Genomic DNA, 24,743 nt, shown 5'->3' with positions numbered 1-24,743 from the left:
GGGGGGGGTCTCCCTATCACAGGGTCTCTGGGGGGTGTCTCCCTATCACAGGGGTCTCTGTGGGGGGTCTCCCTATCACAGGGGTCTCTGTGGGGGGGGGGTCTCCCTATCACAGGGGTCTCTGTGGGGGGTCTCCCTATCACAGGGGTCTCTGTGGGGGGGGGGTCTCCCTATCACAGGGGTCTCTGTGGGGGGTGTCTCCCTTTCACAGGGGTCTCTGTGGGGGGTCTCCCTTTCACAGGGGTCTCTGTGGGGGTCTCGCTATCACAGGTGTCTCTGTGGGGGGGGGGTCTCTCTATCGCAGGGGTCTCTGTGTGGGGGTCTCCCTATCACAGGGGACCCTGGGGGTGGGGTCTCGCTATCACAGAGGTCTCTGTGTGGGGGTCACCCTATCACAGGGGACCCTGTTGGTGGAGTCTCCCTATCACAGAGGTCTCTGTGGGGGGTCTCCCTATCACAGGGGACCCTGGGGGTCGGGTCTCCCTATCACAGAGGTCTCTGTGGGGGGTCTCCCTATCACAGGGGTCTCTGTGTGGGGGGGTCTCCCTATCACAGGGGTCTCTGTGTGGGGGGTTCTCCCTATCACAGGGGTCTCTGTGGGGGAGTCTCCCTATCAAAGGGGTCTCAGTGGGGAGGGGGGTCTCCCTGTCACAGGGTTCTCTTTTTGGGGGGGGGTGTCCCTAGCACAGGGGTCTCTGTCGGGGAGTCTCCCTATCACAGGGGTCTCAGTGGGGAGGGGGGTCTCCCTATCACAGGGGTCTCTGTGGGGGGGGGGTCTCCCTATCACAGGTGTCTCTGTGGGGCCGGGGGGTCTCCCTATCACAAGGGTCTCTGTGGGCGGGGGGTCTCCCTATCACGGGGGTCTCAGTGGGGGGTGGGCCTCCCTATCAGAGGGGTCTCTGTGTGGGGGGTGTCTCCCTGTCACAGGGGTCTCTGTGGGGGCATGGTCTCCCTATCACAGGGGTCTCTGTGGGAGGGGGGCTCTCTCTTTCACAGCGGTCTCTGTGGGGGTGTCTCCCTTTCACAGTGGTCTCTGTGGGGGTCTCTCTATCACAGGGGTCTCTGTGGGGGGGGTCTCCCTATCACAGGGGTCTCAGTAGGGGGGTCTCCCTATCACAGGGGTCTCTGTGGGGGGAGGGCCTCCCTATCACAGGGGTCTCTGTGTGGGGGAGGGTCTCCTTATCACAGGGGTCTCTGGGGGGGGGGGGTCTCCCTATCACAGGGGTCTCTGTGTGGGGGGGTCTCCCTATCACAGGGGTCTCTGTGGGGGGGGTCTCCCTAACACAGTGGTCTCTGTCGGGGAGTCTCCCTATCAAAGGGGTCTCAGTGGGGAGGGGGGTCTCCCTGTCACAGGGTTCTCTTTTTGGGCGGGGGTGTCCCTATCACAGGGGTCTCTGTCGGGGAGTCTCCCTATCACAGGGGTCTCAGTGGGGAGGGGGGTCTCCCTATCACAGGGGTCCCTGTGGGGGGGGTCTCCCTATCACAGGGGTCTCTGTGGGGCCGGGGGGTCTCCCTATCACAAGGGTCTCTGTGGGGGGGGTCTCCCTATCACGGGGGTCTCAGTGGGGTGTGGGCCTCCCTATCAGAGGGGTCTCTGTGTGGGGGGGTCTCCCTGTCACAGGGGTCTCTGTGGGGGCAGGGTCTCCCTATCACAGGGGTCTCAGTGGCGTGTGGGTCTCCCTTTCACAATGGTCTCTGTGGGGGTGTCTCCCTATCACAGGGGTCTCTGTGGGGGGTCTCCCTATCACAGGGGTCTCTGTGGGGCGGGGGGGTCTCCCTATCACAGGGGTCTCTGTGGGGGTGGGCCTCCCTATCACAGGGGTCTCTGTGGGGCGGGGGTCTCCTTATCACAGGGGTCTCTGTGGGGGCAGGGTCTCCCTATCACAGGGGTCTCTGTGTGGGGGGGTCTCCTTATCACAGGGGTCTCTGTGGGGGTCTCCCTATCACAGGGGTCTCTGTGTGGGGGGGTCTCCCTATCACAGGGGTCTCTGTGTGGGGGGGTCTCCCTATCACAGGGGTCTCTGTGGGGGGGGTCTCCCTATCACAGTGGTCTCTGTCGGGGAGTCTCCCTATCACAGGGGTCTCTGTATCGGGGGGTCTCCCTATCACAGGGGTCTCTGTGGGGGGTCTCCCTATCACAGGGGTCTCTGTGGGGCGGGGGGGTCTCCCTATCACAGGGGTCTCTGTGGGGGTGGGCCTCCCTATCACAGGGGTCTCTGTGGGGCGGGGGTCTCCTTATCACAGGGGTCTCTGTGGGGGCAGGGTCTCCCTATCACAGGGGTCTCTGTGTGGGGGGGTCTCCCTATCACAGGGGTCTCTGTGGGGGTCTCCCTATCACAGGGGTCTCTGTGTGGGGGGGTCTCCCTATCACAGGGGTCTCTGTGTGGGGGGGTCTCCCTATCACAGGGGTCTCTGTGGGGGGGGTCTCCCTATCACAGTGGTCTCTGTCGGGGAGTCTCCCTATCAAAGGGGTCTTAGTGGGGAGGGGGGTCTCCCTGTCACAGGGTTCTCTTTTGGGGGGGGGTGTGCCTATCACAGGGGTCTCTATCGTGGAGTCTCCCTATCACAGGGGTCTCTGTGGGTCCGGGGGGTCTCCCTATCACAAGGGTCTCTGTGGGGGGGGAGGGGGTCTCCCTATCACGGGGGTCTCAGTGGGGGGTGGGCCTCCCTATCAGAGGGGTCTCTGTGTGGGGGGGGTCTCCCTGTCACAGGGGTCTCTGTGGGGGCAGGGTCTCCCTATCACAGGGGTTTCTGTGGGGGGGGCTCTCACTTTCACAGCGGTCTCTGTAGGGGGGGTCTCCCTTTCACAGTGGTCTCTGTGGGGGTCTTCCTATCACAGGTTCTCTGTGGGGGTGTCTCCCTAATACAGGGGTCTCTGTCGGGGAGTCTCTCTATCACAGGCGTCTCAGTGGGGAGGGGGGTCTCCCTTTCACAGGGTTCTCTTTGTGGGGGGGGGGGGGTGTCCCTATCACAGGGGTCTCTGTGGGGTGGTCTCCTTATCACAGGGGTCTCTGTGGGTTGGTCTCCCTATCACTGGTCTCTCTGGGAGGGGCTCCCACTTTCACAGCGGTCTTTGTGGGGGGGGGTCTTTCTATCACAGGGGTCTCTGTGGGGCGTGTCTCCCTATCACAGGGGTCTCTGTGGGGGGGTCTCCCTATCACAGGGGTCTCTGTGGGGCGGGGCGTCTCCCTATCACAAGGGTCTCTGTGGGGGGTTCTCCCTATCACGGGGGTCTCTGTGGGGGGTGGGCCTCCCTATCAGAGGGGTCTCTGTGTGGGGGGGTCTCCCTGTCACAGGGGTCTCTGTGGGGGCAGGGTCTCCCTATCACAGGGGTCTCTGTGGGGGGTCTCTCTCTTTCACAGCGGTCTCTGTGGGGGGGGGGGTCTCCCTATCACAGGGGTCTCTGTGGGAGGGGGGTCTCCCTATCACAGGGGTCTCTGTGGGGGGGGCCTCCCTATCACAGCGGTCTCTGTGGGGGCAGGGTCTCCCTATCACAGGGGTCTCTGTGGTGGAGTGTCTCTCTATCACAGTGGTCTCTGTGGGGGGGTGGGGGGTCTCCTTATCACAGGAGTCTCTGTGGGGGGGTCTCCCTTTCACACGTGTCTCTGTGGGGGGGTCTCCCTATCACAGGTTCTCTGTGGGGGTGTCTCCCTATCACAGGGGTCTCTGTCGGGGAGTCTCCCTATCACAGGGGTCTCTGTGGGTTGGTCTCCCTATCACTGGTCTCTCTGGGAGGGGCTCCCACTTTCACAGCGGTCTTTGTGGGGGGGGGTCTCTCTATCACAGGGGTCTCTGTGGGGGGGTCTCCCTATCACAGGGGTCTCTGTGGGGGGTCTCCCTATCACAGGGGTCTCTGTGGGGCGGGGGGTCTCCCTATCACAAGGGTCTCTGTGGGGGGTTCTCCCTATCACGGGGGCCTCTGTGGGGGGTGGGCCTCCCTATCAGAGGGGTCTCTGTGTGGGGGGGTCTCCCTGTCACAGGGGTCTCTGTGGGGGCAGGGTCTCCCTATCACAGGGGTCTCTGTGGGGTGTCTCCCTATCACAGGGGTCTCTGTGGGGGTCTCCCTATCACAGGGGTCTCTGTGGGGGGGTCTCCCTATCACAGGGGTCTCTGTGGGGGCAGGGTCTCCCCATCACAGGGGTCTCTGTGGGGGGTCTCTCTCTTTCACAGCGGTCTCTGTGCGGGGGGAATCTCCCTACACAGGGGTCTCTGTGGGAGGGGGGTCTCCCTATCACAGGGGTCTCTGTGTCGGGGGGTCTCCCTATCACAGGGGTCTCTGTGGGGGGGGCCTCCCTATCACAGTGGTCTCTGTGGGGGGGGGGGGTCACCTTATCACAGGGGTCTCTGTGGTGGGGGTCTCCCTTTCACAGGGGTCTCTGTGGCGGTCTCCCTTTCACAGGGGTCTCTGTGGCGGTCTCCCTTTCACAGGGGTCTCTGTGGGGGTCTCCCTATCACACGTGTCTCTGTGGGGGTGTTTCCCTATCACAGGGGTCTCTGTGGGGGGGGTGTCCCTATCACAGGGGTCTCTGTGGGGGGGTCTCCCTTTCACAGGGGTCTCTGTGGGGGTGTTTCCCTATCACAGGTGTCTCTGTGGGGGTCTCCCTATCACAGGGGTCTCTGTGTGGGGGGGGCTCCCTATCACAGGGGTCTCTGTGGGGGGGGTCTCCCTATCACAGGGTCTCTGGGGGGTGTCTCCCTATCACAGGGGTCTCTGTGGGGGGTGTCTCCCTATCACAGGGGTCTCTGTGGGGGGGGGTCTCCCTATCACAGGGGTCTCTGTGGGGGGTCTCCCTATCACAGGGGTCTCTGTGGGGGGGGGGTCTCCCTATCACAGGGGTCTCTGTGGGGGGTCTCCCTATCACAGGGGTCTCTGTGGGGGGGGTCTCCCTATCACAGGGGTCTCTGTGGGGGTGACTCTCTATAACAGGGGTCTGTGTGGGGGGTGTCTCCCTTTCACAGGGGTCTCTGTGGGGGGTCTCCCTTTCACAGGGGTCTCTGTGGGGGTCTCGCTATCACAGGTGTCTCTGTGGGGGGGGGTCTCTCTATCGCAGGGGTCTCTGTGTGGGGGTCTCCCTATCACAGGGGTCTCAGTGGGGCCGGGGGGTCTCCCTAACACAAGGGTCTCTGTGGGCGGGGGGTCTCCCTATCACAGGGGTCTCTTTTTGGGGGGGGTGTCCCTAGCACAGGGGTCTCTGTCGGGGAGTCTCCCTATCACAGGGGTCTCAGTGGGGCCGGGGGGTCTCCCTAACACAAGGGTCTCTGTGGGCGGGGGGTCTCCCTATCACAGGGGTCTCAGTGGGGGTTGGGCCTCCCTATCAGAGGGGTCTCTGTGTGGGGGGTGTCTCCCTGTCACAGGGGTCTCTGTGGGGGCAGGGTCTCCCTATCACAGGGGTCTCTGTGGGGGGTGGGCCTCCCTATCAGAGGGGTCTCTGTGTGGGGGGTGTCTCCCTATCACAGGGGTCTCTGTGGGGGCATGGTCTCCCTATCACAGGGGTCTCTGTGGGAGGGGGGCTATCTCTTTCACAGCGGTCTCTGTGGGGGTGTCTCCCTTTCACAGTGGTCTCTGTGGGGGTCTCCCTATCACACGTTTCTCTGTGGGGGTGTCTCCCTATCACAGGTTCTCTGTCGGGGAGCCTCCCTATCACAGGGGTCTCTGTGGGGAGGGGGGTCTCCCTGTCACAGGGTTCTCTTTGTGGGGGGGGGGGGTGTCCCTATCACAGGTGACTCTGTGGGTTGGTGTCACTATCACTGGTCTCTCTGGGAGGGGCTCCCACTTTCACAGCGGTCTTTGTGGGGGGGGTCTCTCTATCACAGGGGTCTCTGTGGGGGGGGTCTCCCTATCACAGGGGTCTCAGTAGGGGGGTCTCCCTATCACAGGGGTCTCTGTGGGGGGTGGGCCTCCCTATCACAGGGGTCTCTGTGTGGGGGAGGGTCTCCTTATCACAGGGGTCTCTGTGGGGGGGGGGTCTCCCTATCACAGGGGTCTCTGTGTGGGGGGGTCTCCCTATCACAGGGGTCTCTGTGGGGGGGGTCTCCCTAACACAGTGGTCTCTGTCGGGGAGTATCCCTATCAAAGGGGTCTCAGTGGGGAGGGGGGTCTCCCTGTCACAGGGTTCTCTTTTTGGGCGGGGGTGTCCCTATCACAGGGGTCTCTGTCGGGGAGTCTCCCTATCACAGGGGTCTCAGTGGGGAGGGGGGTCTCCCTATCACAGGGGTCCCTGTGGGGGGGGTCTCCCTATCACAGGGGTCTCTGTGGGGCCGGGGGGTCTCCCTATCACAAGGGTCTCTGTGGGGGCAGGGTCTCCCTATCACAGGGGTCTCTGTGTGGGGGGGTCTCCTTATCACAGGGGTCTCTGTGTGGGGGGGTCTCCCTATCACAGAGGTCTCTGTGGGGGTCTCCCTATCACAGGGGTCTCTGTGGGGGCAGGGTCTCCCTATCACAGGGGTCTCTGTGTGGGGGGGTCTCCCTATCACAGGGGTCTCTGTGTGGGGGGGTCTCCCTATCACAGGGGTCTCTGTGGGGGGGGTCTCCCTATCACAGTGGTCTCTGTCGGGGAGTCTCCCTATCAAAGGGGTCTTAGTGGGGAGGGGGGTCTCCCTGTCACAGGGTTCTCTTTTGGGGGGGGGTGTGCCTATCACAGGGGTCTCTATCGTGGAGTCTCCCTATCACAGGGGTCTCAGTGGGGAGGGGAGTCTCCCTATCACAAGGGTCTCAGTGGGGAGGGGGGTCTCCCTATCACAGGGGTCTCTGTGGGGGGGGGGGTCTCCCTATCACAGGGGTCTCTGTGGGTCCGGGGGGTCTCCCTATCACAAGGGTCTCTGTGGGGGGGGAGGGGGTCTCCCTATCACGGGGGTCTCAGTGGGGGGTGGGCCTCCCTATCAGAGGGGTCTCTGTGTGGGGGGGGTCTCCCTGTCACAGGGGTCTCTGTGGGGGCAGGGTCTCCCTATCACAGGGGTTTCTGTGGGGGGGGCTCTCTCTTTCACAGCGGTCTCTGTAGGGGGGGTCTCCCTTTCACAGTGGTCTCTGTGGGGGTCTTCCTATCACACGTGTCTCTGTGGGGGGTTCTCCCTATCACAGGGTCTCTGTGGGGGGTCTCCCTATCACAGGTTCTCTGTGGGGGTGTCTCCCTAATACAGGGGTCTCTGTCGGGGAGTCTCCCTATCACAGGCGTCTCAGTGGGGAGGGGGGTCTCCCTTTCACAGGGTTCTCTTTGTGGGGGGGGGGGTGTCCCTATCACAGGGGTCTCTGTGGGGTGGTCTCCTTATCACAGGGGTCTCTGTGGGTTGGTCTCCCTATCACTGGTCTCTCTGGGAGGGGCTCCCACTTTCACAGCGGTCTTTGTGGGGGGGGGTCTTTCTATCACAGGGGTCTCTGTGGGGGGTGTCTCCCTATCACAGGGGTCTCTGTGGGGGGGTCTCCCTATCACAGGGGTCTCTGTGGGGCGGGGCGTCTCCCTATCACAAGGGTCTCTGTGGGGGGTTCTCCCTATCACGGGGGTCTCTGTGGGGGGTGGGCCTCCCTATCAGAGGGGTCTCTGTGTGGGGGGGTCTCCCTGTCACAGGGGTCTCTGTGGGGGCAGGGTCTCCCTATCACAGGGGTCTCTGTGGGGGGGGGGCTCTCTCTTTCACAGCGGTCTCTGTGGGGTGTGTCTCCCTTTCACAATGGTCTCTGTGGGGGTCTCCCTATCACACGTGTCTCTGTGGGGGGGGTCTCCCTATCACAGGGTCTCTGTGGGGGTGTCTCCCTATCACAGGGGTCTCTGTGGGGGGTCTACCTATCACAGGGGTCTCCGTGGGGCGGCGGGGGTCTCCCTATCACAGGGGTCTCTGTGGGGGGTGGGCCTCCCTATCACAGGGGTCTCTGTGTGGGGGGGGTCTCCTTATCACAGGGGTCTCTGTGGGGGCAGGGTCTCCCTATCACAGGGTCTCTGTGGGGGGTGCTCTCTCTTTCACAGCGGTCTCTGTGAGAGGGGGGTCTCCCTATCACAGGGGTCTCTGTGGGGGTGTGCTCTCTCTTTCACAGCGGTCTCTGTGAGAGGGGGGTCTCCCTATCACAGGGGTCTCTGTGGGAGGTGGGTCTCCCTATCACATGGGTCTCTGTGTCGGGCGGTCTCCCTATCACAGGGTTCTCTGTGTGGGGGGGGGGGTCTCCCTATCACACCGGTCTCTGTGGGGGGTCTCCCTATCACAGGGGTCTCTGTGGGGGGGGTCTCCCTGTCACAGGGGTCTCTGTGTTGGGTCTCCTTATCACAGGGGTCTGTGTGTGGGGGGGGTCTCCTTATCACAGGGGTCTCTGTGGGGGTGTCTCTCTATAACAGGGGTCTCTGTGGGGGGTGTCTCCCTTTCACAGGGGTCTCTGTGGGGGGTCTCCCTTTCACAGGGGTCTCTGTGGGGGTCTCCCTATCACAGGTGTCTCTGTGGGGGGGGGGTCTCTCTATCGCAGGGGTCTCTGTGTGGGGGTCTCCCTATCACAGGGGACCCTGGGGGTGGGGTCTCCTTATCACAGAGGTCTCTGTGTGGGGGTCACCCTATCACAGGGGACCCTGTTGGTGGAGTCTCCCTATCACAGAGGTCTCTGTGGGGGGTCTCCCTATCACAGGGGACCCTGGGGGTGGGGTCTCCCTATCACAGAGGTCTCTGTGGGGGGTCTCCCTATCACAGGGGTCTCTGTGTGTGGGGGTCTCCCTATCACAGGGGTCTCTGTGTGGGGGGGTCTCCCTATCACAGGGGTCTCTGTGGGGAGGGTCTCCCTATCACAGTGGTCTCTGTCGGGGAGTCTCCCTATCACAGGGGTCTCAGTGGGGAGGGGGGTCTCCCTGTCACAGGGTTCTCTTTTTTAGGGGGGTGTCCCTATCACAGGTCTCTGTGGGGTGGTCTCCTTATCACAGGGGTCTCTGTGGGGAGGGGGGTCTCCCTGTCACAGGGTTCTCTTTGTGGGGGGGGGGGGTGTCCCTATCACAGGGGTCTCTGTGGGGTGGTCTCCTGATCACAGGGGTCTCTGTGGGTGGGTCTCCCTATCACTGGTCTCTCTGGGAGGGGCTCCCACTTTCACAGCGGTCTTTTTGGGGGGTGGTCTCCCTATCACAGGGGTCTCTGTGGGGGGGGGTCTCCCTATGACAGGGGTCCCTGTGGGGGGGGTCTCCCTATCACAGAGGTCTCTGTGGGGGGTCTCCCTATCACAGGGGTCTCTGTGTGTGGGGGTCTCCCTATCACAGGGGTCTCTGTTTGGGGGGGTCTCCCTATCACAGGGGTCTCTGTGGGGAGGGTCTCCCTATCACAGTGGTCTCTGTCGGGGAGTCTCCCTATTACAGGGGTCTCAGTGGGGAGGGGGGTCTTCCTGTCACAGGGTTCTCTTTTGGGGGGGGGGGCTGTGCCTATCACAGGGGTCTCTATCGTGGAGTCTCCCTATCACAGGGGTCTCAGTGGGGAGGGGAGTCTCCCTATCACAAGGGTCTCAGTGGGGAGGGGGGTCTCCCTATCACAGGGGTCTCTGTGGGGGGGGGGTCTCCCTATCACAGGGGTCTCTGTGGGGCCGGGGGGTCTCCCTATCACAAGGGTCTCTGTGGGGGGGGAGGGGGTCTCCCTATCACGGGGGTCTCAGTGGGGGGTGGGCCTCCCTATCAGAGGGGTCTCTGTGTGGGGGGGGGTCTCCCTGTCACAGGGGTCTCTGTGGGGGCAGGGTCTCCCTATCACAGGGGTTTCTGTGGGGTGGGGCTCTCTCTTTCACAGCGGTCTCTGTAGGGGGGGTCTCCCTTTCACAGTGGTCTCTGTGGGGGTCTTCCTATCACACGTGTCTCTGTGGGGGGTCTCCCTATCACAGGGTATCTGTGGGGGGGGTCTCCCTATTACAGGGGTCTCTGTCGGGGAGTCTCCCTATCACAGGCGTCTCAGTGGGGAGGGGGGTCTCCCTGTCACAGGATTCTCTTTGTGGGGGGGGGGGTGCCCCTATCACAGGGGTCTCTGTGGGGTGGTCTCCTTATCACAGGGGTCTCTGTGGGTTGGTCTCCCTATCACTGGTCTCTCTGGGAGGGGCTCCCACTTTCACAGCGGTCTTTGTGGGGGGGGGTCTTTCTATCACAGGGGTCTCTGTGGGGGGTGTCTCCCGATCACAGGGGTCTCTGTGGGGGGGTCTCCCTATCACAGGGGACTCTGTGGGGAGGGGCGTCTCCCTATCACAAGGGTCTCTGTGGGGGGTTCTCCCTTTCACGGGTGTCTCTGTGGGGGGTGGGCCTCCCTATCAGAGGGGTCTCTGTGTGGGGGGGTCTCCCTGTCACAGGGGTCTCTGTGGGGGCAGGGTCTCCCTATCACAGGGGTCTCTGTGGGGGGGGGGGCTCTCTCTTTCACAGCGGTCTCTGTGGGGTGTGTCTCCCTTTCACAATGGTCTCTGTGGGGGTCTCCCTATCACACGTGTCTCTGTGGGGGGGGTCTCCCTATCACAGGGTCTCTGTGGGGGTGTCTCCCTATCACAGGGGTCTCTGTGGGGGGGGGTCTCCCTATCACAGGGGTCTCTGTGGGGGTGACTCTCTATAACAGGGGTCTGTGTGGGGGGGGTCTCCCTATCACTGGGGTCTCTGTGGGGGTCTCCCTTTCACAGGGGTCTCTGTGGGGGGTCTCCCTTTCACAGGGGTCTCTGTGGGGGTCTCGCTATCACAGGTGTCTCTGTGGGGGGGGGTCTCTCTATCGCAGGGGTCTCTGTGTGGGGGTCTCCCTATCACAGGGGACCCTGTTGGTGGAGTCTCCCTATCACAGAGGTCTCTGTGGGGGGTCTCCCTATCACAGGGGACCCTGGGGGGGGGGTCTCCCTATCACAGGGGTCTCTGTGGGGGGTCTCCCTATCACAGGGGTCTCTGTGTGGGGGGGTCTCCCTATCACAGGGGACCCTGGGGGTCGGGTCTCCCTATCACAGAGGTCTCTGTGGGGGGTCTCCCTATCACAGGGGTCTCTGTGTGGGGGGGTCTCCCTATCACAGGGGTCTCTGTGTGGGGGGTTCTCCCTATCACAGGGGTCTCTGTGGGGGAGTCTCCCTATCAAAGGGGTCTCAGTGGGGAGGGGGGTCTCCCTGTCACAGGGTTCTCTTTTTGGGGGGGGTGTCCCTAGCACAGGGGTCTCTGTCGGGGAGTCTCCCTATCACAGGGGTCTCAGTGGGGCCGGGGGGTCTCCCTATCACAAGGGTCTCTGTGGGCGGGGGGTCTCCCTATCACAGGGGTCTCAGTGGGGGTTGGGCCTCCCTATCAGAGGGGTCTCTGTGTGGGGGGTGTCTCCCTGTCACAGGGGTCTCTGTGGGGGCAGGGTCTCCCTATCACAGGGGTCTCTGTGGGGGGTGGGCCTCCCTATCAGAGGGGTCTCTGTGTGGGGGGTGTCTCCCTGTCACAGGGGTCTCTGTGTGGGGGGGGTCTCCCTGTCACAGGGGTCTCTGTGGGGGCAGGGTCTCCCTATCACAAGGGTCTCTGTGTGGGGGGTGTCTCCCTATCACAGGGGTCTCTGTGGGGGCATGGTCTCCCTATCACAGGGGTCTCTGTGGGAGGGGGGCTATCTCTTTCACAGCGGTCTCTGTGGGGGTGTCTCCCTTTCACAGTGGTCTCTGTGGGGGTCTCCCTATCACACGTGTCTCTGTGGGGGTGTCTCCCTATCACAGGTTCTCTGTGGGGGTGTCTCCCTATCACAGGTTCTCTGTGGGGGTGTCTCCCTATCACAGGGGTCTCTGTGGGGAGGGGGGTCTCCCTGTCACAGGGTTCTCTTTGTGGGGGGGGGGGGGGTGTCCCTATCACAGGTGACTCTGTGGGTTGGTGTCACTATCACTGGTCTCTCTGGGAGGGGCTCCCACTTTCACAGCGGTCTTTGTGGGGGGGGTCTCTCTATCACAGGGGTCTCTGTGGGGGGGGTCTCCCTATCACAGGGGTCTCAGTAGGGGGGTCTCCCTATCACAGGGGTCTCTGTGGGGGGTGGGCCTCCCTATCACAGGGGTCTCTGTGTGGGGGAGGGTCTCCTTATCACAGGGGTCTCTGTGGGGGGGGGTCTCCCTATCACAGGGGTCTCTGTGTGGGGGGGTCTCCCTATCACAGGGGTCTCTGTGGGGGGGGTCTCCCTAACACAGTGGTCTTTGTCGGGGAGTATCCCTATCAAAGGGGTCTCAGTGGGGAGGGGGGTCTCCCTGTCACAGGGTTCTCTTTTTGGGCGGGGGTGTCCCTATCACAGGGGTCTCTGTCGGGGAGTCTCCCTATCACAGGGGTCTCAGTGGGGAGGGGGGTCTCCCTATCACAGGGGTCCCTGTGGGGGGGGTCTCCCTATCACAGGGGTCTCTGTGGGGCCGGGGGGTCTCCCTATCACAAGGGTCTCTGTGGGGGGGGTCTCCCTATCACGGGGGTCTCAGTGGGGTGTGGGCCTCCCTATCAGAGGGGTCTCTGTGTGGGGGGGTCTCCCTGTCACAGGGGTCTCTGTGGGGGCAGGGTCTCCCTATCACAGGGGTCTCAGTGGCGTGTGGGTCTCCCTTTCACAATGGTCTCTGTGGGGGTGTCTCCCTATCACAGGGGTCTCTGTGGGGGGTCTCCCTATCACAGGGGTCTCTGTGGGGCGGGGGGGTCTCCCTATCACAGGGGTCTCTGTGGGGGTGGGCCTCCCTATCACAGGGGTCTCTGTGGGGCGGGGGTCTCCTTATCACAGAGGTCTCTGTGGGGGCAGGGTCTCCCTATCACAGGGGTCTCTGTGTGGGGGGGTCTCCTTATCACAGGGGTCTCTGTGTGGGGGGGTCTCCCTATCACAGGGGTCTCTGTGGGGGTCTCCCTATCACAGGGGTCTCTGTGGGGGCAGGGTCTCCCTATCACAGGGGTCTCTGTGTGGGGGGGTCTCCCTATCACAGGGGTCTCTGTGTGGGGGGGTCTCCCTATCACAGGGGTCTCTGTGGGGGGGGTCTCCCTATCACAGTGGTCTCTGTCGGGGAGTCTCCCTATCAAAGGGGTCTTAGTGGGGAGGGGGGTCTCCCTGTCACAGGGTTCTCTTTTGGGGGGGGGGGTGTGCCTATCACAGGGGTCTCTATCGTGGAGTCTCCCTATCACAGGGGTCTCAGTGGGGAGGGGAGTCTCCCTATCACAAGGGTCTCAGTGGGGAGGGGGGTCTCCCTATCACAGGGGTCTCTGTGGGGGGGGGGTCTCCCTATCACAGGGGTCTCTGTGGGTCCGGGGGGTCTCCCTATCACAAGGGTCTCTGTGGGGGGGGAGGGGGTCTCCCTATCACGGGGGTCTCAGTGGGGGGTGGGCCTCCCTATCAGAGGGGTCTCTGTGTGGGGGGGGTCTCCCTGTCACAGGGGTCTCTGTGGGGGCAGGGTCTCCCTATCACAGGGGTTTCTGTGGGGGGGGCTCTCTCTTTCACAGCGGTCTCTGTAGGGGGGGTCTCCCTTTCACAGTGGTCTCTGTGGGGGTCTTCCTATCACACGTGTCTCTGTGGGGGGGTCTCCCTATCACAGGGTCTCTGTGGGGGGTCTCCCTATCACAGGTTCTCTGTGGGGGTGTCTCCCTAATACAGGGGTCTCTGTCGGGGAGTCTCCCTATCACAGGCGTCTCAGTGGGGAGGGGGGTCTCCCTTTCACAGGGTTCTCTTTGTGGGGGGGGGGGTGTCCCTATCACAGGGGTCTCTGTGGGGTGGTCTCCTTATCACAGGGGTCTCTGTGGGTTGGTCTCCCTATCACTGGTCTCTCTGGGAGGGGCTCCCACTTTCACAGCGGTCTTTGTGGGGGGGGGTCTTTCTATCACAGGGGTCTCTGTGGGGGGTGTCTCCCTATCACAGGGGTCTCTGTGGGGGGGTCTCCCTATCACAGGGGTCTCTGTGGGGCGGGGCGTCTCCCTATCACAAGGGTCTCTGTGGGGGGTTCTCCCTATCACGGGGGTCTCTGTGGGGGGTGGGCCTCCCTATCAGAGGGGTCTCTGTGTGGGGGGGTCTCCCTGTCACAGGGGTCTCTGTGGGGGCAGGGTCTCCCTATCACAGGGGTCTCTGTGGGGGGGGGGCTCTCTCTTTCACAGCGGTCTCTGTGGGGTGTGTCTCCCTTTCACAATGGTCTCTGTGGGGGTCTCCCTATCACACGTGTCTCTGTGGGGGGGGTCTCCCTATCACAGGGTCTCTGTGGGGGTGTCTCCCTATCACAGGGGTCTCTGTGGGGGGTCTACCTATCACAGGGGTCTCCGTGGGGCGGCGGGGGTCTCCCTATCACAGGGGTCTCTGTGGGGGGTGGGCCTCCCTATCACAGGGGTCTCTGTGTGGGGGGGGTCTCCTTATCACAGGGGTCTCTGTGGGGGCAGGGTCTCCCTATCACAGGGTCTCTGTGGGGGGTGCTCTCTCTTTCACAGCGGTCTCTGTGAGAGGGGGGTCTCCCTATCACAGGGGTCTCTGTGGGGGTGTGCTCTCTCTTTCACAGCGGTCTCTGTGAGAGGGGGGTCTCCCTATCACAGGGGTCTCTGTGGGAGGTGGGTCTCCCTATCACATGGGTCTCTGTGTCGGGCGGTCTCCCTATCACAGGGTTCTCTGTGTGGGGGGGGGTCTCCCTATCACACCGGTCTCTGTGGGGGGTCTCCCTATCACAGGGGTCTCTGTGGGGGGGGTCTCCCTGTCACAGGGGTCTCTGTGTTGGGTCTCCTTATCACAGGGGTCTGTGTGTGGGGGGGGTCTCCTTATCACAGGGGTCTCTGTGGGGGTGTCTCTCTATAACAGGGGTCTCTGTGGGGGGTGTCTCCCTTTCACAGGGGTCTCTGTGGGGGGTCTCCCTTTCACAGGGGTCTCTGTGGGGGTCTCCCTATCCCAGGTGTCTCTGTGGGGGGGGGGTCTCTCTATCGCAGGGGTCTCTGTGTGGGGGTCTCCCTATCACAGGGGACCCTGGGGGTGGGGTTTCCTTATCACAGAGGTCTCTGTGTGGGGGTCACCCTATCACAGGGGACCCTGTTGGTGGAGTCTCCCTATCACAGAGGTCTCTGTGGGGGGTCTCCCTATCACAGGGGACCCTGGGGGTGGGGTCTCCCTATCACAGAGGTCTCTGTGGGGGGTCTCCCTATCACAGGGGTCTCTGTGTGTGGGGGTCTCCCTATCACAGGGGTCTCTGTGTGGGGGGGTCTCCCTATCACAGGGGTCTCTGTGGGGAGGGTCTCCCTATCACAGTGGTCTCTGTCGGGGAGTCTCCCTATCACAGGGGTCTCAGTGGGGAGGGGGGTCTCCCTGTCACAGGGTTCTCTTTTTTAGGGGGGTGTCCCTATCACAGGGGTCTCTGTGGGGTGGTCTCCTTATCACAGGGGTCTCTGTGGGGAGGGGGGTCTCCCTGTCACAGGGTTCTCTTTGTGGGGGGGGGGGTGTCCCTATCACAGGGGTCTCTGTGGGGTGGTCTCCTGATCACAGGGGTCTCTGTGGGTGGGTCTCCCTATCACTGGTCTCTCTGGGAGGGGCTCCCACTTTCACAGCGGTCTTTTTGGGGGGTGGTCTCCCTATCACAGGGGTCTCTGTGGGGGGGGGGTCTCCCTATGACAGGGGTCCCTGTGGGGGGGGTCTCCCTATCACAGAGGTCTCTGTGGGGGGTCTCCCTATCACAGGGGTCTCTGTGTGTGGGGGTCTCCCTATCACAGGGGTCTCTGTTTGGGGGGGTCTCCCTATCACAGGGGTCTCTGTGGGGAGGGTCTCCCTATCACAGTGGTCTCTGTCGGGGAGTCTCCCTATTACAGGGGTCTCAGTGGGGAGGGGGGTCTTCCTGTCACAGGGTTCTCTTTTGGGGGGGGGGGCTGTGCCTATCACAGGGGTCTCTATCGTGGAGTCTCCCTATCACAGGGGTCTCAGTGGGGAGGGGAGTCTCCCTATCACAAGGGTCTCAGTGGGGAGGGGGGTCTCCCTATCACAGGGGTCTCTGTGGGGGGGGGGTCTCCCTATCACAGGGGTCTCTGTGGGGCCGGGGGGTCTCCCTATCACAAGGGTCTCTGTGGGGGGGGAGGGGGTCTCCCTATCACGGGGGTCTCAGTGGGGGGTGGGCCTCCCTATCAGAGGGGTCTCTGTGTGGGGGGGGGTCTCCCTGTCACAGGGGTCTCTGTGGGGGCAGGGTCTCCCTATCACAGGGGTTTCTGTGGGGTGGGGCTCTCTCTTTCACAGCGGTCTCTGTAGGGGGGGTCTCCCTTTCACAGTGGTCTCTGTGGGGGTCTTCCTATCACACGTGTCTCTGTGGGGGGTCTCCCTATCACAGGGTATCTGTGGGGGGGGTCTCCCTATTACAGGGGTCTCTGTCGGGGAGTCTCCCTATCACAGGCGTCTCAGTGGGGAGGGGGGTCTCCCTGTCACAGGATTCTCTTTGTGGGGGGGGGGGGTGCCCCTATCACAGGGGTCTCTGTGGGGTGGTCTCCTTATCACAGGGGTCTCTGTGGGTTGGTCTCCCTATCACTGGTCTCTCTGGGAGGGGCTCCCACTTTCACAGCGGTCTTTGTGGGGGGGGGTCTTTCTATCACAGGGGTCTCTGTGGGGGGTGTCTCCCTATCACAGGGGTCTCTGTGGGGGGGTCTCCCTATCACAGGGGACTCTGTGGGGAGGGGCGTCTCCCTATCACAAGGGTCTCTGTGGGGGGTTCTCCCTTTCACGGGTGTCTCTGTGGGGGGTGGGCCTCCCTATCAGAGGGGTCTCTGTGTGGGGGGGTCTCCCTGTCACAGGGGTCTCTGTGGGGGCAGGGTCTCCCTATCACAGGGGTCTCTGTGGGGGGGGGGGCTCTCTCTTTCACAGCGGTCTCTGTGGGGTGTGTCTCCCTTTCACAATGGTCTCTGTGGGGGTCTCCCTATCACACGTGTCTCTGTGGGGGGGGTCTCCCTATCACAGGGTCTCTGTGGGGGTGTCTCCCTATCACAGGGGTCTCTGAGGGGGGTCTACCTATCACAGGGGTCTCCGTGGGGCGGCGGGGGTCTCCCTATCACAGGGGTCTCTGTGGGGGCAGGGTCTCCCTATCACAGGGGTCTCTGTGGGAGGTGGGTCTCCCTATCACATGGGTCTCTGTGTCGGGCGGTCTCCCTATCACAGGGTTCTCTGTGTGGGGGGGGGGGTCTCCCTATCACACGGGTCTCTGTGGGGGGTCTCCCTATCACAGGGGTCTCTGTGGGGGGGGTCTACCTGTCACAGGGGTCTCTGTGTTGGGTCTCCTTATCACAGGGGTCTGTGTGTGGGGGGGGTCTCCTTATCACAGGGGTCTCTGTGGGGGTGTCTCTCTATAACAGGGGTCTGTGTGGGGGGTGTCTCCCTTTCACAGGGGTCTCTGTGGGGGGTCTCCCTTTCACAGGGGTCTCTGTGGGGGTCTCCCTATCACAGGTGTCTCTGTGGGGGGGGGTCTCTCTATCGCAGGGGTCTCTGTGTGGGGGTCTCCCTATCACAGGGGACCCTGGGGGTGGGGTCTCCTTATCACAGAGGTCTCTGTGTGGGGGTCACCCTATCACAGGGGACCCTGTTGGTGGAGTCTCCCTATCACAGAGGTCTCAGTGGGGGGTCTCCCTATCACAGGGGACCCTGGGGGTGGGGTCTCCCTATCACAGAGGTCTCAGTGGGGGGTCTCCCTATCACAGGGGACCCTGGGGGTGGAGTCTCCCGATCACAGAGGTCTCTGTGTGGGGGTCTCCCTATCACAGGGGACCCTGTTGGTGGAGTCTCCCTATCACAGAGGTCTCAGTGGGGGGTCTCCCTATCACAGGGGACCCTGGGGGTGGGGTCTCCCTATCACAGGGGTCTCTGTGTGGGGGGGTCTCCCTATCACAGGGGTCTCTGTGTGGGGGGGTCTCCCTATCACAGGGGTCTCTGTGTGGGGGGGTCTCCCTATCACAGGGGTCTCTGTGGGGAGGGTCTCCCTATCACAGTGGTCTCTGTCGGGGAGTCTCCCTATCACAGGGGTCTCAGTGGGGAGGGGGGTCTCCCTGTCACAGGGTTCTCTTTTTTAGGGGGGTGTCCCTATCACAGGGGTCTCTGTGGGGTGGTCTCCTTATCACAGGGGTCTCTGTGGGGAGGGGGGTCTCCCTGTCACAGGGTTCTCTTTGTGGGGGGGGGGGGGTGTCCCTATCACAGGGGTCTCTGTGGGGTGGTCTCCTGATCACAGGGGTCTCTGTGGGTGGGTCTCCCTATCAGTGGTCTCTCTGGGAGGGGCTCCCACTTTCACAGCGGTCTTTTTGGGGGGTGGTCTCCCTATCACAGGGGTCTCTGTGGGGGGGGGTCGCCCTATGACAGGGGTCCCTGTGGGGGGGGTCTCCCTATCACAGAGGTCTCTGTGGGGGGTCTCCCTATCACAGGGGTCTCTGTGTGTGGGGGTCTCCCTATCACAGGGGTCTCTGTGTGGGGGGGTCTCCCTATCACAGGGGTCTCTGTGGGGAGGGTCTCCCTATCACAGTGGTCTCTGTCGGGGAGTCTCCCTATTACAGGGGTCTCAGTGGGGAGGGGGGTCTTCCTGTCACAGGGTTCTCTTTTTTGGGGGGGTGTCCCTATCACAGGGGTCTCTGTGGGGTGGTCTCCTTATCACAGGGGTCTCGGTGGGGAGGGGGGTCTCCCTGTCACAGGGTTCTCTTTGTGGGGGGGGGGGGTGTCCCTATCACAGGGGTCTCTGTGGGGTGGTCTCCTGATCACAGGGGTCTCTGTGGGTGGGTCTCCCTATCACTGGTCTCTCTGGGAGGGGCTCCCACTTTCACAGCGGTCTTTTTGGGGGGCGGTCTCCCTATCACAGGGGTCTCTGTGGGGGGGGTCTCCCTATGACAGGGGTCCCTGTGGGGGGGGGTCTCCCTATTACAAGGGTCTCTCTGGGAGGTGGTCTCCCTATCACGGGGGTCTCTGTGGGGGGTGGGCCTCCCTATCAGAGGGGTCTCTGTGTGGGGGGGGTCTCCCTGTCACAGGGGTCTCTGTGGGGGCAGGGTCTCCCTATCACAGGGGTCCCTGTGGGGGGGGGCTCTCTCTTTCACAGCGGTCTCTGTGTGGGGGGGTCTCCCTTTCACAGTGGTCTCTGTGGGGGTCTCCCTATCACACGTGTCTCTGTGGGGGGGTCTCCCTATCACAGGTTCTCTGTGGGGGTGTCTTGCTATCACAGGGGTCTCTGTCGGGGAGTCTCCCTATCACAGGGGTCTCAGTGGGTAAGGGGGTCTCCCTGTCACAGGGTTCTCTTTGTGGGGGGGGGGTGTGTCCCTATCACAGGGGTCTCAGTGGAGTGGTCTCCTGATCACAGAGGTCTCTGTGGGTTGGTCTCCCTATCACTGGTCTCTCTGGGAGGGGCTCCCACTTTCACAGCGGTCTTTGTGGGGGGGGTCTCCCTATCACAGGGGTCTCTGTGGGCGGGTCTCCCTATCACAGGGGTCTCTGTGGGGGGTTCTCCCTATCACAGGGGTCTCTGTGGGGGGGTCTCCCTATCACAGGGGTCTCTGTGGGGGGTGTCTCCCTATCACAGGGGTCTCTGTGGGCGGGTCTCCCTATCACAGGGGTCTCTGTGGGGGGTCTCCCTATCACAGGGGTCTCTGTGGGGTGGGGGGTCTCCCTATCACAAGGGTCTCTGTGGGGCGGGGAGGTCTCCCTATCACAGGGGTCTCTGTGGGGGGTGGGCCTCCCTATCAGAGGGGTCTCTGTGTGGGGGGGTCTCCCTGTCACGGGGTCTCTTTGGGGGCAGGGTCTCCCTATCACAGGGGTCTCTGTGGGGGTGTCTCCCTATCACAGGGGTCTCTGTGGGGGGTCTCCCTATCACAGGCGTCTCTGTGGGGGGTCTCCCTATCACAGGGGTCTCTGTGGGGGCAGGGTCTCCCTATCACAGGGGTCTCTGTGGGGGGGTCTCTCTCTTTCACAGCGGTCTCTGTGGGGGGGGGTCTCCCTATCACAGGGGTCTCTGTGGGAGGGGGGTCTCCCTTTCACAGGGGTCTCTGTGGGGGGGGGTCTCTCTCTTTCACAGCGGTCTCTGTGGGGGGGGTCTCCCTATCACAGGGGTCTCTGTGGGAGGGGGTCTCCCTCTCACAGGGGTCTCTGTGTCGGGGGGTCTCCCTATCACAGGGGTCTCTGTGGGGGGGGTCTCCCTATCACAGGGGTCTCTGTGGGGGCAGGATCTCCCTATCACAGGGGTCTCTGTGGGGTGGTCTCTCTCTTTCACAGCGGTCTCTGTGGGGGGGGTGGTCTCCCTACCACAGGGGTCTCTGTGGGAGGGGGGTCTCCCTATCACAGGGGTCTCTGTGTCGGGGGGTCTCCCTATCACAGGGGTCTCTGTGGGGGGGGTCTCCCTATCACAGAGGTCTCTGTGGGGGCAGGATCTCCCTATCACAGGGGTCTCTGTGGGGGGGTCTCTCTCTTTCACAGCGGTCTCTGTGGGGGGGGTGGTCTCCCTATCACAGGGGTCTCTGTGTGTGGGGGGTCTCCCTATCACAGGGGTCTCTGTGTGGGGAGGGTCTCCCTATCACACGGGTCTCTGTGGGGGAGTGTCTCTCTTTCACAGCGGTCTCTGTGGGGGAGTGTCTCTCTATCACAGTGGTCTCTGTGGGGGGGGGGTCTCCTTATCACAGGGGTCTCTGTGGGGGGTCTCCCTTTCACAGGTGTCTCTGTGGGGGGTCTCCCTATTACAGGGGTCTCTGCGGGGGGGTCTCCCTATCACAGGGGTCTCTGGGGGGGTGTCCCTATCACAGGGGTCTCTGTGGGGGGGTCTCCCTATCACAGGGTCTCTGGGGGGTGTCTCCCTATCACAGGGGTCTCTGGGGGGGTGTCCCTATCACAGGTGTCTCTGTGGGGGGTCTCCCTATCACAGGGGTCTCTGTGTGGGGGGGGCTGCCTATCACAGGGGTCTCTGTGGGGGGGGGTCTCCCTATCACAGGGTCTCTGGGGGGGGTCTCCCTATCACAGGGGTCTCTGTGGGGGGGGGGTCTCCCTATCACAGGGTCTCTGGGGGGGGTCTCCCTATCACAGGGGTCTCTGTGGGGGGGGGTCTCCCTATCACAGGGGTCTCTGTGGGGGGGTCTCCCTATCACAGTGGTCTCTGTGGGGGTCTCCCTATCACAGGGGTCTCTGTGGGGGGGGGGGTCTCCCTATCACAGGGTCTCTGGGGGGGTCCCTATCACACGTGTCTCTGGGGAGGGTCTCCCTATCACAGGGGTCTCTGTGGGGGGTCTCCCTATCACAGGGGTCTCTGTGGGGGGGGGCCTCCCTATCACAGGGTCTCTGGGGGGATCTCCCTATCACACGTGTCTCTGGGGGGGTCTCCCTATCACAGGGTCTCTGTGGGGGGGTGGTCTCCCTATCACAGGGTCTCTGGGGGGTCTCCCTATCATAGGGGTCTCTGGGCGGTGGAGGCGATGTATCTCCCCTGTATTTGTGGGTTGGGGGCGTCACACACAATCCGGTGGACGGGGGCTGCTTTCTGGGGTGAAGGGTGGGGTTTGGTATGAGGGGAGTGGGGTTGAGCTTCGGATGGGCTCAGATGTCACGGTAGCACAGTGGTTAGCACTGTGGCTTCACAACTCCAGGGTCGCAAGTTCGATTCCCGGCTTGGGTCACTCTCTGTGTGGAGTCTGCACGTTCTCCCCGTGTCTGCGTGGGTTTCCTCCGGGTGCTCCGGTTTCCTCCCACAAGTCCCGAAAGACGTGCTGTTGGTGAATTGGACATTCTGAATTCTCCCTCTGTGACCCGAACAGGCGCCGGAATGTGGTGACTAGGGGCTTTTCACAGCAACTTCATTGCAGTGTTAATGTAAACCGACTTGTGACAATAAAGATTATTATTATCCTGACCATGTCCCTCATAATCTTGTAGCCATCGATCAGATCGTCCCTCAGTCTTCTCTACTCCAGCGAAAACAGCCCAAGCCCCAACCTCTCTTCATAACTGAAATGTTCCGTCCCAGGCACCATCCTGGTAAATCTCCTCTGCACCCCCTCCAGTACAGTCACATCATTCCTATAATGTGGTGCCCAGAATTACACACAGTACTCCAGCTGTGTCCTCACCAATGTTCTGTACAACTCCAACATCACCTCCCTGCTGTTGTAATCTATGTCCCGATTGAGAAAAGCCAGTGTCCCATTTGCCTTTTCCACCCCCCTATTAACCTGCCTTCAGAGACCACCCTCAGCTTCCTGCCTCTCAGCCAATTGTGGGTCCAATGTGTCACTTTGCCTTGGGTGCCATGGGCCCTGACTGGATCAGTCTGCCACGAGGGACCCGATCAAAAGCCTGGCTTAAGCCCATATCGACCACTCCAAATGCATTCCCCTCATCAACACCCCTGCTCACCGCCTCAAATAATTCAACTGTGTTTGTCAAGAAAGACCTTCCCTTAACAAATCCACACTGACTATCCCTGATTAATCCGTGTCTAAAGTACAGATAGATTCTGCTCCTCAGAATACTTTCCTGATCCCAGCCTTGAATTTAGAAATCATTAACTGTGTAAGTGCCGGGTCCCGGGATGTGTGAACCGCCCGGGGCAGATATTTCACTGTTTATTCCAGTTCACACACTCAGCATTGACCCCCCTGCCTGAGTTAGACAGGAAATGTGAACCGCCCGGGGCAGATATTTCACTATTGATTCCAGTTCACACACTCAGCATTGATCCCCCTGCCTGAGTTAGACAGGAAATGTGAATCGCCCGGGGCAGATATTTCACTATTGATTCCAGTTCATACACTCAGCATTGACCCCCCTGCCTGAGTTAGACAGGAAATGTGAACCGCCCGGGGCAGATATTTCACGATTGATTCCAGTTCACACACTCAGCATTGATCCCCCTGCCTGAGTTAGACAGGAAATGTGAACCGCCCGGGGCAGATATTTCACTGTTTATTCCAGTTCACACACTCAGCATTGACAACCCTGCCTGAGTTAGACAGGAAATGTGAACCGCCCGGGGCATATATTTCACTATTGATTCCAGTTCACACACTCAGCATTGACCCCCCTGCCTGAGTTAGACAGGAAATGTGAACCGCCCGGGGCAGATATTTCACTATTGATTCCAGTTCACACACTCAGCATTGACCCCCCCGGCCGGAGTTAGACAGGAAATGTGAACCGCCCGGGGCAGATATTTCACTGTTTATTCCAGTTCACACACTCAGCATTGACAAGCCTCCCTGCCTGAGTTAGACAGGAAATGTGAACCGCCCGGGGCAGATATTTCACTGTTTATTCCAGTTCACACACTCAGCATTGACAATCCTCCCTGCCTGAGTCAGACAGATGTTTGACAGTAAAGAGAGTAAAGGGGACTCAACCCAAAAACACAGGCATTAAATAATTTCCACTGGTACGAACATTACAGGATGCAGTAAACTCTGAACGATACTCACCTTGTCCTGAATGATGACTGCGGCTTTAAGGCAGTCCTCTTGATCACAGAGTTCGATCACCTCGTCTAACGCATCCTGTGCAGCGAGTTGGTTCCAGAAGAGGACAGACACGGTTAAGAAGATTCTCAGCATCTTGGTGTCGGTACAGGTCACTGGTGAATTCACTGAATGACCCTCAGCACCTTCAGCTCGATCTGCAGTTTGAGCAGAGAGCTCAGGGATTTTTATACAGTTTTAAGGGGATGATTTTGAATAAGGTTTAGCTACGGGAACATCAGATGTTGAAGAAACGCCCCAGCTTATTAACTATGGAAATGTTTTTTGGGCCCAGCCTTGAATTTAGAAATAATTTGGAAATCATGATCTCTGTGATGCAGATATTTCACTATTGATTCCAGTTCACACACTCAGCATTGATCCCCCTGCCTGAGTTATACAGGAAATGTGAACCGCCCGGGGCAGATATTTCACTATTGATTCCAGTTCACACACTCAGCATTGATCCCCCTGCCTGAGTTAGACAGGAAATGTGAACCGTCCGGGGTAGATATTTCACTATTGATTCCAGTTCACACACTCAGCACTGATCCCCCTGCTGAGTTATACAGGAAATGTGAACCGTCCGGGGCAGATATTTCACTATTGATTCCAGTTCACACACTCAGCATTGACCCCCCTGCCTGAGTTAGACAGGAAATGTGAACCGCCCAGGGCAGATATTTCACTATTGATTCCAGTTCACACACTCAGCACTGATCCCCCTGCCTGAGTTATACAGGAAATGTGAACCGCCCGGGGCAGATATTTCACTATTGATTCCAGTTCACACACTCAGCACTGATCCCCCTGCCTGAGTTATACAGGAAATGTGAACCGTCCGGGGCAGATATTTCACTATTGATTCCAGTTCACACACTCAGCATTGACCCCCCTGCCTGAGTTAGACAGGAAATGTGAACCGCCCGGGGCAGATATTTCACTATTGATTCCAGTTCACACACTCAGCATTGACCCCCTGCCTGAGTTAGACAGGAAATGTGAACCGCCCGGGGCAGATATTTCACTATTGATTCCAGTTCACACATTCAGCATTGACCCCCCCTGCCTGAGTTAGACAGGAAATGTGAACCGCCCGGGGCAGATATTTCACTATTGATTCCAGTTCACACACTCAGCATTGACCCCCCTGCCTGAGTTAGACAGGAAATGTGAACCGCCCGGGGCAGATATTTCACTATTGATTCCAGTTCACACACTCAGCATTGATCCCCCTGCCTGAGTTAGAGAGGAAATGTGAACCGCCCGGGGCAGATATTTCACTATTGATTCCAGTTCACACACTCAGCATTGACCCCCCTGCCTGAGTTAGACAGGAAATGTGAAGCGCCCGGGGCAGATATTTCACTATTGATTCCAGTTCACACACTCAGCATTGATCCCCCTGCCTGAGTTAGACAGGTAATG

At 60.9% G+C, this 24,743-nt stretch overlaps 1 protein-coding gene across 1 annotated transcript in view; it reads right to left on the bottom strand.

Annotated features, from left to right (window-relative positions):
• The window catches only part of LOC140411774 (uncharacterized), a 52,794-nt gene extending 29,285 nt beyond the window's left edge, over positions 1-23,509 (bottom strand). The window contains exon 1 of the mRNA XM_072500758.1: positions 23,280-23,509. Within this exon, the coding sequence (XP_072356859.1) occupies positions 23,280-23,411 (132 nt within the window). The 5' untranslated portion in view covers positions 23,412-23,509. The remainder of the gene's footprint in view (positions 1-23,279) is intronic.
• Between the last annotated feature and the right edge of the window lie 1,234 nt (positions 23,510-24,743).

Source organism: Scyliorhinus torazame, chromosome 4 (genome assembly GCF_047496885.1).
Source record: "Scyliorhinus torazame isolate Kashiwa2021f chromosome 4, sScyTor2.1, whole genome shotgun sequence".
Taxonomy (NCBI): domain Eukaryota; kingdom Metazoa; phylum Chordata; class Chondrichthyes; order Carcharhiniformes; family Scyliorhinidae; genus Scyliorhinus; species Scyliorhinus torazame.
This window is presented reverse-complemented; position numbering and strand designations above follow the sequence as displayed.